Consider the following 14,950-nt stretch of genomic DNA (forward strand, 5'->3'; position numbering starts at 1 on the left):
TCAATTTGTGACCAACTATAACCTCTACACCAGGGGTTCTCAAACTGGAGGTTGGGACCCCTCAGGGGGTCACGAGGTTATTACATGGGGGGTTGCGAGCTGCCAGTTTCCACCCCAAACCCTGCTTTGCCTCCAGGTATTAAATATATTTTTTTTAAAAAGTGTTTTTAATTTATAAGGGGGCTCACACTCAGAGGCTTGCTATGTGAAATAGGTCACCAGTACAAAAGTCTGAGAACCACTGCTCTACATCCTTATCAGCATTACTACCTCCCTAGACAGTTATTCCCCATTTTGTAGTTGTGCATTTGATTTTGCCTTTTAAGTGAAATACTTTGCACTTGTCTTTATTAAAGCTTATCTTGTTGCTTTCTGACCAGCTGTCTAATTTGTCTAGGTCATTTTGAATTTTAACCCTATCCTCCAAAGTGCTTGTAACCCTTCCCAGCTTGGTGTCATCCACAAATTTTAAAAGCATGTTCTCCACTTCTTTATCCAAGTCATTAATGAAAATATTAATAGCACTGGACCCAGGACTGACCCCTGCAGGAGCCCACTAGATACACTCTCCCAGTTTTACAGTGAATCATTGATAATTACTCTTTGTATAGTCTTTCAACCAGTTCTGTACCCACCTTACAGTAATTTCATCTAGACCACGTCATTAGTTTGCTTATTAGAAATGTAATGTGGGACCGTGACAAAAGCCTTATTAAAATCAAGACGTAGCACATATATTGCGTCCCCCATCCACTAGGCCAGTAACCCTGTCTAAGAAGGAAATTAAGTTGGTTTGGCATGATTTATTCTTGACAAATCCATGCTGGTTATTCCTTACAACTCTATTATCCTATTGGTGCTCACAAACTGATTATTTAATTTGTCCCATAATTTGTATATATTAATATACAAAAAGAAGCCTCTCTCTATAAGCTCTAAGTTCCCTTGACATATTAACAGAACATAACAAAACCCAGGATCAAACCTAACACCTTCTTCTGATCTTCCTCAGAGACTGGGCTCAACAGCACAGGCTGGATCAGATGAAAAAAAAAAAAATACATTACCAGCATACTGAAAACACTGCAGCAGCCCATGCTTCCTTACTATCCCTCTTCCTAGCAGCCTTGCTACATGTAAAACAGGAGGATTATGTAATTTAAAGTATGCGTAAGCACAAGTGCATGCATGGCTGTGCCTACATGTACATACGTGCGCACACACACACTTGTACTATGCACATGGAACTATCCATATAAGCAGCACTTTTTACCCCTCTCACCTGCATTCTGCCAACTAGTTCATCTCTGTACTATTTCTAACATTCCAAACAGCTGCCATTTACCCTGCCTACACATGAGCCATAAAAAGTAATTCCTTTTTACACCCCCAAAATATACTCTCCTGATTTGCAGGACAGGCAAAATTTAGTCATGGGCCAGTACAGGTTTAAGGTCCAAACTGTGAACCACCATGGCTAGGAAGAGCACTTATTCCTAGCCCAGTAGATAAGATACTGTGCTTCAAAAATCATGAAAGGATGTAAAAATTTTTTTAAGTTTCTAGTGTTTTAATTTGGAGGTTGTGCATTTAGAATCATGGCATCAAGCGAGGCTAGCTTTATAGGTGGAGGGAAGTGAAAAACAGTACCAATAATCTCTCTAAAACGTTTTTAAAACTGTTGCAGATCATACAGGGAAAAAAAGTAAAAGGTGCGGTATATAATGGCTTTATCAGCACTCCTTTTGAATGATCTGCAAACAAAAATTAGGCATTCCAAACTCAAGCCAGTAAAAAATTTTTTAGCACACCACACTATTATTTTTCTGCCATACCATACTTGTAATTTGTATATATACACACACACTTATTTTCAAATTACAGATACCTGTGCCTCCCCACTCCAATTTATACTTTTAAGCTGACTGGGTGTATCTTATTGAATGAAGAGGCTTTCAATTTGAGTAACTACCTCCCATTGAAAGTCTTCTTCATCAGAGTATTACAACATTCCACAAAATAATTTTTAAACAGCCATTTTATTTTACCCCTTGAAAAAAAATAAGAGGAGAATTTTGATGAACGTTTCATTGTCATTTCATATGTATATTATGGTAGTGTTCAGAAGGCACACAGTAGACATAGCTCCTGCCTCAAAAAGTTTACAGTATAATTCATTCAGGCTCAGAAGTGACTGCCTAGGAGGTAAAATACTAGTACTTTCTTAGTGTGTGATGCTCTTTCCCCATTAACTCCATTGGCAAGCTCAACGGACAATCTGTAAATGCTCTTAAAAGTCAAGAGCTAATAACTGAACTCTGGATCATCCCATTTTGAGAACTACCGCAATATTTAATAAAGTGGCAATTCTTTTAAATGGTTAAAGGATTAAAATTCAGCTTGTCGCCTCTCTTATACACTTGAGACCCAGCCTTCTCACTCACCTGCTACAATCCTTCCTTTTCCTACCTATACTCTTTACTCCTGGGGGAATTCTGCACCAAAAAATTAAAAAATTTTGCACATATTTTAAAGTTCTGCATATTTTATTTGTTAAAATAACGCAATATAATCACGCTGGTTTCAATTATTTTGGTAATTTATTTAAACTACAATATAATGGATGGAGAATGGGAGTGGGGAGCATTGGAGGAAATCCTCAAACCCCCCCGTCTAATAGTAATGTATCTAGTATTGACCCTTCACTTCTAGTTATTAATCAACAAATATATGCAGCCATATGCTCAGTGTTACATCATAGGCAACTGAAGAGCAAGTGAGGGCTGGGGACTCAAACTCACAATTTATCTCCAAAAAGGTCAGTAGCAAACAGTTCATGGAGTACATTTTGATAGGAAATTTTTTCAGTCCAAAAATTTAGACCAGTTCTAATCACTACAGTACCATAAGCGTTTATAAGGTCACACTGTCCTTTACAATAAGGCTCCTTTACACCACTCTGGCAATGTAAAGGAGCCTTCACATTTTTAAACTTGTTTTATACTCCTGGAGGAATTCACTAAGAACAATGGGAACAATTCACTAAGCAGGCAGGCTGCTACATTCTACTCTGCCTGAGAGGACAGAGCTTGCCCAACACCTACCTCCTCAGAAACACCCCAAAGCCCTGTCCCTCCACGCCGAGCGTGCCGCAATACCGAGCGAGAGGGACAGACTCACATGACTACTCAGCCCCCCTGCCCTGGCAGTGATCTACATTTCTACCAGCTGCTCTGGGCGCTCAAACTGATCTGCCTGCATTGCAGGGGAAGGACGTGTGACTGCTCTTACGGCTTCCCTTTGCTTTCCTGTCAGAAGTCATTTTTCTGCGGGGAAGCAAAGAAATCTGCGGGGGCCATCAATTCTGTGCATGTGCAGAGATGCAGAATTCCCCCAAGAATAAGTCTTTGGGCAACATCTCACTTCCAGAAACAATCCCTGAATCTTGGGTAGTACAGCACTACCATCTCCATTGATGCCACTGCTTGGCCATCACAGGTGCAGCACTGCAGCCGTAGTAATTATGATAAACTTCAATTAGGAATTTTAAATATGTTTTTTGGCTATATAGAGCAGCATTTTGTAAGCAACTGAAAGATTTAATTTTTAAGAAGAAATGGTTGTCTCTCTCTGATGCAGTTGCTATTCAATATTAAAGGGCCAGGTAGTGGCAGCAGAAGCGGTAGTGATACACTGAAGTCTCAGATTGAGATTCAGGAAGCAAGTTGGGAATTGGGCTACTTTCCCAGAAGTGCAGTGAGATGTGTGAAGAAAAGGACTGGAAAAGTCCTGACCACATAACAGGGCAACGGAAGCTGGGAAACATTCCCACTGCCAGCATTGTGGAGGCAAAGGCAGTAGAGAGCTCTGTAAGTCTTAATGCAATAACTAGGTACCCTCCACCTAGCAAACAAGAATCCCTAAAGTAATTCCAGGTGATTCCTTAATTACTACATTAAAGATTATGGGCTGTGTCTGTACTCAGTTGTAAGAAGTGCTGGAAGCAAAAATGGTAATGTTGCCTCTATTATCAGAGATCTTTGGGGATGCTGAGCAATTTTTTGTCCCTAACACAGATCTGTCCCTTAGATTTGGAGGAATCAATGGCTTTAAACCCTGGACAGCTTGGGAATGCCATCTGTGTAAAAGGTTTGCTTAAACCTTTGATTTCACTCACTATCAGGGTGATGAATCCTGCTGAGTCTGCCCACCCCAGTTAATAAACAACATTCCAAAGTGTACATATCTTGATTGAAAAACAGATGGCTGTTAGATGTCAGCAATAACACATTAAAGTGTATGTGTACCAATTGAGGTATCTTCACACTTGGGCACATACTTGACTTTTTTTTTTTAATTTAATATAAACACACACACGCCTCAATAAACAATCTCATACCTATTAATACATTCTACTAAAAAGTTAGTCACTTATCTATACTTTTTACTATTTAAATAGTATTCCTATCCATTAATTAGTCAGAAGTATCATATTCCTACTTTACTGAATTAAATGTTATCTTGGTACTTATGTGGCACTGTAATAAATTAGTTCCTACATACAATTCTTTGCTAGTAAATTGTGGGCAAAAATGACTAACGGAAGACTGAATAATGCCTTACTCTTCTGCCTGAATGGAATCTGCAGGAGCTACATAATTGCTCGGGATGTAGCCAGTCTTTCCTGTCGCAATGGATCTTGCTTCCCACCAGTCTCCTTCCCTGAAATGCAATTGCAATTATCTCTAAAATGCATAAACATTGCCTCTGTCACAGGATGATGTATTATCATTCACAAATATTCAACTCAGTTCAAATTTTAGCCAGTGCAAACTTAAATTCAGAGGACATCATCCCAACTAGAATGCGGTATCTGCAAGTAAATTTTTCACTTCATCATAAACTGTATATGTACATCTTAATTTCGTTTACTATTTTACAACAAAAATATGTACAAGAGAAACACATTTACTCTATACCTTACATGTCAGTAATAGACTGCTTTGTTAAATGATTATTAAGCAAAGATACTGGCGTTCCAGTTATATACTGTGAAGTTCAACTTTTAGGCAGGTTTTTTAGAAGTGTCTTCTAATCGCTTTCACACATTTCAGACAAATATTTGCCACTGTTGACAATTTGGACAAAACGGCATTTCATAATGAACAGGATAAAAAAACTGCTAAAAGGAAAAAAAAGCGATGAATGCATTTATAATGTTGTAGAAAATTGTCAACTATAGATAAGCAAATTAAGAGATGTACCACACACTTTATGGCAATTTAGAGCATCTCAGAGTGCTTTTTCCATCCTTTAATTTCCAGTTTTTAGACAAGGAACAAAATCCCAATCTCAAGTCAATAGCAAAAGCTCCCCATTGACTTGTGTAAGAACAGGACTTCACCCAAAGAGTTTAAGTGACTTGCCTAAGGCCACAAACCAAATCTGGGACTGCATTGAGAATGGAACCCAGTTCTCTAGTCCTGTTCTGTTGAATCCAGATCTCTAAGTACTGTTCTGTAGCTACCACAGCATGCTGCCTTTACGTACATACTGAGCTACAAGGGAGGGACACAGTAAATAAATTGTGTACAAATTTTAGATTAGATAATTATATGAATTGAGCATACATGTAGTTCTAGGATTGCCAACCCTCCAGCATTGTCCTGGAGTCTCCAGGAATTAAAGATTAATCTTTAATTGAATATTATGTCATGTAATAAAACCTGCAGGAATACATCCAAACAAAATTGGCAATCCTGTGATTCAAAGGAGGGATTTGAATGCATATCTCCCACCTCCCAGGCGAGTGCCTTAGTCACCAAGCTATAGACCTTTCCCCCCTCTTTGGCCCAATGAATATTTAAGTATTACACAAAGAGGAACCACTTAAACAGAAGTGGTTGAGAGCAGCTCACCCCAGAAAACCCAATAGCCCATTGGCTAGGATGCTCACCTGGGAGATCTGAATCCTTGCTCCAGAGTTAGTATTCAAACCAGGGTCTCCCACTTCCAGGCAAGTGCCCCAAACACCAAACTAGAAGGTAAGAACGGGACACCCCCCTCCATTTTTGGATGACACAAATTGGGCTTTTCCAGTTTGCTGACAAATTCAAATTATTTTCAGAATTAAACCAAGTATTCTTCTCTGAACTTTGGTTTGCTGGCCAAATTGGGGGGGGGGAGGGGGAATCAAATTATTTACCCAGCTCTAATTAGCACGTTAATATCATCCTCTTAAGCCTATATTTATGGAGCTTTGTAAATCAGGTGAAAACCTGTCTACTCTTTGTTGAAAAATCTTAAAAAGGTATCAAACAGTCTTAAAAGATATTTATTTCCAACGTAACACTAATTATAGAAGTCTCTGGCAGAAAATACTTACGTGTTGTTTATTATCTGGAACCGTTCACCCTTCTTAAACGAAAGATCATCTGTAGTTCTAGCTTCATAATCATATAAGGCCACAAAAACAGTCACACCACCTTGAAAAGAAAGGAGGCATGTCATGTAGCAATACCACTGTAAGATTAATTTAAAAAAAAAAAGCAGTCTGGTAGCAGCTAATCAATTTTGCTTTGAAAACAAACAAAATCTTCTCTGCATACTAGATCTTGTCAATCTGCAAAAGCTGACTTATCAATAGACTGGCTAACTTCTTTTGATTAAGAGAGAACTTATATAAAGAGAATCCTCAGATAAGGTGAGTTGAATTATAAAAAAACAGATTATAGCAGTTCATTAGAGAATCAAGAGAGTGGTACTTTCAATCAGAACATATATAGGGTTTCATACACAAAAGACATCAAGAATGATAAACTCAAAAGAGTTGCTTTTAAAAATATATTTTAAAGAAGTGACATACAATAGATTCAAAAGCCATTATCATATTTAAGATTTTAACTTTAGATTTTTATAAACTAAACTAGTTTTATGGCAGAGCATGTCCAGACATTACACCATGGATTCTCCACTTTCTGGAACTAAAAATCAAGATCTATGCAAGAGATTAACTGGACAAGAGGCCAATTTCAGAGGGGACAAAGAATTTTCATTCTATTATGCTTTAAAAAAAAGAGTCCTCATTATAGCATAATTCCACCCAATACTAAAACATACATGTTCTCTCCCAGCCATAAAAAGCAGGAAGGAAGTTGAGGATGACGCTCAGTTGCATCACCCTGGGGGGAGTGCTGAGTAAGATTTTTTGTAAGAGAAGTGAGCCCACTGCATCGATCCATTTAGAATTTGCTCCTCCAAGCCTTTCTAGCCAGTTATCCCAAGCATGGGGACTGTTAATGTGTCTGTCCTTTGAGTGAGGTGTGAGAAGTGGTAGGGCAACACAATATCTTGCCCTAAAAGACACCTTACGTCACTTGGCTAAATAATGACAAAGGAGGGATGTGATAAGAGTCTACAAATATTTGAAAGGCATAAAACACCAAGAAGAAATTGAAGCAGAAACAATTGGATAGAACTGAGAATGGAAAATTTCAGATGGACTATCAGTAAAGACCTTTCTCAGATCTATTACTGAGGAACAGTCTCAAGGGAGTTCTGGAAGCCCCACTGTTTCGCATATTTAAAACTAAGTACAAACATTTTGTAGAAAGAGGGGCTATGTGACCCAATATGTCTCTTCCATCTCAAGTTTCTACTATTGGTATGTCCTGAGGCAGAGATCAAAGTGGCTAGGAGGCCTTCAGCTAAATTCGTGGAAGACATCTTGTTAGATTGTTCATGAAATCACATCAAGTCAACGTTATGAGACAGAAGCAAAACTGAACATTAAGTTTACAGTTATACAAGGATTTAAAAAGAATCGCAACAGCCAAGACCACAAAGAATTTAGCCTGTTATGAATAGAGAATTGGCCATGGCTTGCCCAAGAAATTGAGCATACTGTCTGCACTTTTCCAGAAGTTGAAGGATGGTGCAGAAAACTAATTAAATCAACATGATTTTCATCAGTTTTACCTGGTAACCACTCGCTTAGTTTGAAGTCAAGGTGGTGAACAAAACATGAAAATGGCGAGAATGCACATTTTCAACACATACACACACAAATATACAACTGATGCTCAAAGATAAGGGAACAAGCTGTATCTGATTATATTTTAAGCTTCAACATCTGGCAAAAGTTAATACTCTAGAGTGCCATTATGACAGATGCATTGATTGCTTACCAGCCAACTGACACGTTTCATGATAAACTGTACAATTTACAGCAACTAGGAAGTTATTAATTCAGTTGAACTACACAATACTAACCAAAACAACAGATTAATGCATGCAAATTCAAATCACACAGCAAAAAAGTTATTTACCAATGCTGTTTTTTGACCATTGCCCTGCCAGTGAATACATGGAAATATCTTTCAAAGGCATCTCTGCTGGGTAGGAGCATGAGCAACCAAACATCGCATCATACATCAGATGCCCAGATCTATATAAAGGAATGTGCTCCCCCACAACAACCTCAGTTCCTTCTCCTGAACTGCTGAATTCTAATGACATGCATGTCTACACAGTATTTTAGAGCCTGTGGGAGCAAGACTCAGAGCCTCAGCTGACAGATTCAGGCCAGTGGGAAAATACCTGGATAGACAGCACTTTGAAGTTGTGGCTCAGGCTGGACCTTGGGCTCTCAAGCCCATACCTCCACAGCCTTCAGAGGGGGATCTTATGCCTGCAAGAACTGGCAGTCTAGATAGAACTATGTAGCATCTTATGCACCTCATATTCTACTGAGGAAGACCCTATTTAGATCTAGGTTTTCCTGGACTAGAGCTGTGAAAAATTGAAATGGGGGGGGGGGGGGGGAAATCATTCTGAATTATTATAAAAAGCCAAAATTTAAACATTTTTACATACTGAAATCAAGAAAAGTTATGGTTCAATCAGAATGTTTCCTTCAATAAATATGAAACATTTAATTTAGATTGATAATTTTTTTTAATAGAAAATAAATTTTGAAGTAAAAAAAAATCAAAACTTTTTCTTCTGAAAATGTCAAAATAGAACACTAACACTTAGAGGGGAAAAAATTATCAAATTTACCCCCCAAATGGAACAGTCATAGAAATGTTTATGATTTTGACAAAATAGAAATTTTTCACAATATAGCATTTTTTTTTGATGGAAAACTGTTTCACTGAAGATTTTCTGACTTTCTCCCAGACATCTTTTCCATAAGCTACAAAAAGCCTATTTGTCTTCTCTAAATAGAAAAACATCATCATCTGAATTGTGCAAATTACCTGCCCAGGATGGGAATAGGTCTTGGAAAGATAGGGAGGAACATACTGGCTGAGGTGGAAATCTGATACCACTTTTGGAATAACACTTGGGTGGGGTCTCAATCACTTTTTCTTGGTGGATCACAATAGAAAGTGGCATAGTCATTAAGGTCTGTAGTTCACTTATTTTCTTATAGGAGGCTATGGCAATTAGAAAAGCAGCCTTTAAAAGACTCACTCTAGGGAAATTTCCCTGAGAGGTTCAAAGGAAGGGCATATATTGGTTTCATAAAGCTCTTTAGTAGAGGGTGAATGCATTGATCAGGACTTTAAAAATAAAATCTAGCAACAGTGGATTGAAAAATATAAGTTTGCTTCAACATGTTGATAGTAAGCAGAGAGGCTGTTAGGTGTGCTACGAGAGGCGCAGGCAGGTATAAGCACTTTACACAGAAGACAGGCCAGAATTCCAGCAATTTTAGACTAAGATGGAATCAAATCTTTATTAGGCAACATTTTCAATCTTGGATGTTATTTTTGCCTGCAACACCTCACTGTAGAGATCTGTTCTTGACTGGGTTAGAACTGACTGCATTTTGTCATCAGGAGTGGTCAGTAGTGGTTGGGCTATTAGCCTCTGCATTGCAAGATGATCATTTTAAGGCTGGTAATCTTGAGGGAGAGGCAATAAGGATCAGCTCTAGGAAACAGTAACAATGTTGGTGCGGATTTAGGGGGGCTACAAGGCTACGTCTACACTACCACAGTAAGTCGGCCTAAGTTACGCAACTCCAGCTACTTGAATAATGTAGCAGGAGTTGATGTAGCTTAGCTTGACTTACTGCAGTGTCTACACTGCATTGGGTTACCTTACTCTTCTCGTTTGGCATAAAAGTACTGTGGTTGACTGGAGAGCAATCTGTGGTTGATTTGGTGGGTCTTCACTAGACCCGCTAAATTGACTCATGGTGCATCTTTCTCCAGGGTATTGATACGACAGTAGTGTAGACATAGCCCAAGAATGAGAATTGCTTTGTCCATCTGATCTTCCAAAAGACAGAAACACAAATATTTTGAAGGAAGGCACATGAGCTATGAACACATCTCATGAGGAATGTGTCTGGTAGGGATTTCTAGACTCTTCCGGCTCTGGTACAATACAAGAGGTGTTTTATGTTTGCTCTAGAAGTGAAGAGCTTGATATCTGGGTGGTCCCATTCTGGAAGAGGACATTGGTTAGTTTGTTTTAGAGACCACTCATGATAGATTTATGTCTTTCTGCTTAGCTAGTTTCTGCCTGTACGTTTTCTTCTCTTGCTAGGTGGAGAACTGATATGATGTTTTATGTATCACAGCCACAGCTTCCTCACCTCTAAGGAGAGACTCAGTGATTGTCAGGACGTGTAATACTTTGATGTTGCAGTGATGGGAAGAAAGACCTTCAGGGCACAGAATACAGCCCTGAGTTATCGGATGTTTACACAGAGTGTCAACTGCCATGTGTTTCAGTGGCCAAGTACTTTGAGTTTTGGTTAACGTGCACCCCAGCCCAGCCTGGATTCATTAGTGATCCCTCAGAGTTTGAGGATGATTGTTAACCTTAAGATTCTGTCACAGGTATTTTTAGTAAAAAAGACAGGGACTGGTCATGGGTAATAAACAAAAATTCACAGAAGCCCGCAACCTGTCCCTCACTTTTACTAAAAATACTCTGGGAGACATGGGGGAAAACAGAGTGCCGCCAGGGTTGCTCCAGCCCCATCACTGCTCCAGCCCTAGCAGGAGTTGACCCAACTCAGGCTGGCTGCCACCCCCCTGGGGGCTCCTTTTGCTGACAACTCCAGCAGCCCTGGGACTGACAGTTGCTCCAGCCCTGCCTGAGAAGAAGTCCCAGAAAGTCACGGAATCTGTGACCTCCAGGACAGAATTGTATCCTTAATGATTGCCTTCCATAAAATGATAGCCAATTATCACTGGTGGATCCACAGGTGGCTAATGAGATGGATCCAGGATCCACAGATCCTGTCACAATTGGGGCAGACATTTCCCAATGGATGGGGCAGATCTGGACTGTGGAGTCCGGCTGCAGTGCATTCTTTCCTCCTTTGCTGTTGTCTCTATGTGATCTCAAAATACTGGAGTCCTTGTCCCAAGGTCCTTTTCCATATTGGTTGGTCTAGGGCTTGGGTTTCCCATGAGTTTATGTCAATACTACATTTCTTCATGTTGGCTCTGAGGGTGTCTTTGAAGCACTTTTTTTGCCCACCCCTCGTCTGTTGGCAATGGTCCAATTGCGAGAACATGACCTGCTTTTGGAGATGATTTTCTGGCATTTGAAGAACATGACCAGACCAAAGGAGTTGGTGGTGGATGATCATAGCTTCAATGCTGGAGGTTTTGGCTTGCGACAGACCACTCATGTTGGTGCATTGGTCATCCCACTTGATTCAGAAGATCTTCTGGAGGCACTGTTGATAGTATCATTGAAGAATCTTGAAGTGTCTACTGTACATGACCCGGGTTTCGGCACCATATGGTGCACTGAAAGTGGTGTTGAATTTCCTCACCAATGTCAGCTCTCTGTAACAGATAGCTGTCAAGGTAAAGGAAGTGTTTGACATTATTCCTGGGGGGAATTCTGTGCCATTGCGCACATGCAGAATTCATGTGCTCTGCTGATTTTTTTCCTCTGCAGAAAATACGTTCTGCCAGAGAGGTGCTGCAGTTATGCCTTTCGCCCACCAGGAGCTGCTGTGGTGCCAGAACGGCAGCAGCTGACTCACCGCTCACTGGCCATAGCAGATAGCAGCCAGTATAGAGGAGGAGGTTACGTTCCTCAAAGCTCCCTGCCTGGGGGGGCCAGGTGAGGAGGCAAGAGAATATGGGGGCACAGACGGAGTGGGACACACAGGGCTTCTGGGGGATCACAGACTGGGGTTCAGAAGGGCTTGTGGAGGGACAGATTGAAGCAGGGGCTGAATGGGAGTCGGGGTGCAGGGACACATGAGGACGGGGGCTGGAGGGGCAGTACCACACAGGGACAGGGAGGACGGATGGCTGAATGGGGGCGCAGCACCACACAGGAACAGGGACAGATGTGCTTGACTGACTGGGAGAGGCTAGGCTCAGCCAGGGTCTGATAGGAAGGCTCCCCAACTCCTTAATCTCTTCCTCCCCCCATCCCCACTCACACAAAAACACTGTTCCATGCTTCTCCCATCCACACCCTACGCCTCTTCAGGTTCACTCCCAAGGTTTCTTCCCCAGTAATTACTTCCCTCTCCCTCAGCTCCTCCATTACCCGGCTCCCCCAAGCCTTTGCACTGCTCCTGATGGGTGTGGGGAAAATGTTTCTATATTGTAGTTTAAATTAATTACTCAAAGTTCTGTATTAATATGCCTAGTAAGAAATCTATTAATCAAAAAACAGTTTCTGAATCTTTTTTGTTGTCTGTATTATTACATTTTGAATCATTCCCCCAAATTTCAAGGTCATTATTCCATACAGGTATCTTTGATGTCTCAGACTCCCGAATACAGTCTTACCTGCTCCTGTTACTGCCTTGGATTTCCATTGACGTTCTCTTTGCTTTACTCTTTGGAATGATATCCACTGAATTACCATCGGAATAGTAAAGACCTTGAAAAGCAGAAGCCCTTAGAAAAGTGTTCTGTTTTGGCCCTATACGTTTTCTTGTGTTGTATGGCACTATAACATTTAATAGATGAGACTGTCAACTGATAAAAACTAAATTATTTTACATAAATCTCACCTGTTAAACTATTAGGATATGGACTTGGCACAGCTGAAAACGAGGAAGAGGCTCCTCCAAAGGGGGTCATCCCCGAAGGTCCTCCAAATGGAGTCATGGAATGACTGTTAAAGTTAACTGATGGTCCCTTTATTGCAGGCGACTGTGTTGGTTGGAGAGAATCTGATCCATAATGGCTGATGTGGGAACTAACAGGTTCTGGAGGGCTATCAGTTCTATATTTCATAGTTGGACCTTTGTCCTCTTTGCTTTTAATGCACCCCATGGTTGCTTCTGCAGAGAAAAACAAAACAAATAAATCATCTCACCGTTCATATATAGTTAATGCAGAAAACATGAAAAAGGCTTATTATAAATACTGATTACGTACTGCTTAAAAAATTAAAAAGAAGGTGGTAGTTGGTTTTACAGCCACAGAAACTGCTGAAATTTCAATAGATAAATGCTGGAGAAAATAGTTATGTTCGCTTGCTAGCGTACCTGGATTAGTAATGAAAAAAAAAGTTTTCTGGATGGAAAACTGTAGAATTCATAGAATCGACAGAAACTTACTTTTCCCCGAAATGCTACACCCTGACAGCTCTTAACAAGAACATTTGGATATTCATCATTATGATTCCTCCCTGGGCTGTAAATTCTAAGGAGACAGAAAAAGTAGGAAGATGGGTAATGAAAAGATTAGAGCCGCGGGAAGACTTTTATATGAGATGAGACTCAACTTGAGCCTCCATACCCAAGGTGTTCATAACTTTGAGGTTCTACTGTATGCTAGCTGGAGCACTGATCTGACATGACAATTCCAGAGTTAAGAATTCTGTCTTAACTTCAAAAGTGGAAGTCTCCTTTAACATGAAATAATTAGCTGTCCACTGAGAAATTTAGAGAAAATGATTGAAACCAGCAACAAATTGGAAGCATTTAATAAAAAATATAGTCTTTTTTTCATTGACATCTATGGTTAATATTTCATGAATCTTTCTTCTATAGCTGGTCAAATAAGTATGAATACTAGAGTTCTTCCTTCAAGTAATTAATTGTGTACACATTTTCTCATTTGCAATCATCACTGATTTCTTCAATCATTAGATATATGCATCTGGAGCAAACAAGTTCTAATCATTGCCCCAATCCATCTACTTTCAAATTTTTTTTTTCAAGTTGTGTGTGTATTATTTCTCTTTTCATCAGGTCATTAAAATATTAAAGACACTTTTCATTTTCTTCAAAACTAACTCTCAGGCCCTGGAATGGACAGTGCACACATGGCAGAGGAAACACACAAAACTATGTTCTCTTTTCAATGCACATAAATTCCTATACATCAGTATAAGAATATTCACCATATCACTTTGGTCTCTAACATCTGTGGTACTGTGCTAGCTAATAATAATATTAATTAAAAAAAAAAGAGATCCAACCTAGCTGAATTGTTGCAGTCTGCAAATATAGTTTAAAAATTCTGCAGGGATGAACAAAACAAAAATATCACAGAAATGCCAGAATGTGTCCAAGGAGGTGTTTTTTTTGTTTGTTTGTTTTTATTATAGTTAAAACCTAATCTGTTGACGTCTAAATGTTACTAGAACAACCAAGTAAAGGATCACATAAATGCATGACTTCAAGAGAAGTTAATGAGTTCAGCTGTTTAAAAACACCTTGCAAAAGAAATCCTGTAATATAGATCTGGAAGGCTCCTAACAGGTAACTCCCAATTAGTTTAATCCAATGACAAACTCCTATTTATAACCTCTCCACTACGCTTGGACAATTGCATCCAGTAGGATGTGAACCACCATATTTTGTCTGTCCGGATTCTCAGTGTGGTTTGTTGCCTAATCCTGAGGCCTACCCCCTTTAGTAGAGAATGTCCATTGCAACGTTTTTGTTTTTTTTTAAAAAGTGTACAGTATGAACCGTACTGTACACTTGCGAAAGTAT

The 14,950-nt window shown here is 39.7% G+C and overlaps 1 protein-coding gene across 1 annotated transcript in view; it reads right to left on the reverse strand.

Moving 5' to 3' along the window:
- Positions 1 to 13,654, reverse strand: part of YES1 (YES proto-oncogene 1, Src family tyrosine kinase) — a 37,639-nt gene extending 23,985 nt beyond the window's left edge. The window contains exons 1-4 of the mRNA XM_045005896.1: positions 13,565 to 13,654; positions 13,013 to 13,285; positions 6,386 to 6,485; positions 4,624 to 4,722 (exon numbers count right to left, since the gene is read on the reverse strand). Of these exons, the coding sequence (XP_044861831.1) occupies positions 4,624 to 4,722; positions 6,386 to 6,485; positions 13,013 to 13,277 (464 nt within the window). The 5' untranslated portion in view covers positions 13,278 to 13,285; positions 13,565 to 13,654. The remainder of the gene's footprint in view (positions 1 to 4,623; positions 4,723 to 6,385; positions 6,486 to 13,012; positions 13,286 to 13,564) is intronic.
- Between the last annotated feature and the right edge of the window lie 1,296 nt (positions 13,655 to 14,950).

The sequence above is a fragment of the Mauremys mutica genome, chromosome 2 (genome assembly GCF_020497125.1).
Source record: "Mauremys mutica isolate MM-2020 ecotype Southern chromosome 2, ASM2049712v1, whole genome shotgun sequence".
NCBI classification, from domain to species: Eukaryota; Metazoa; Chordata; order Testudines; family Geoemydidae; genus Mauremys; species Mauremys mutica.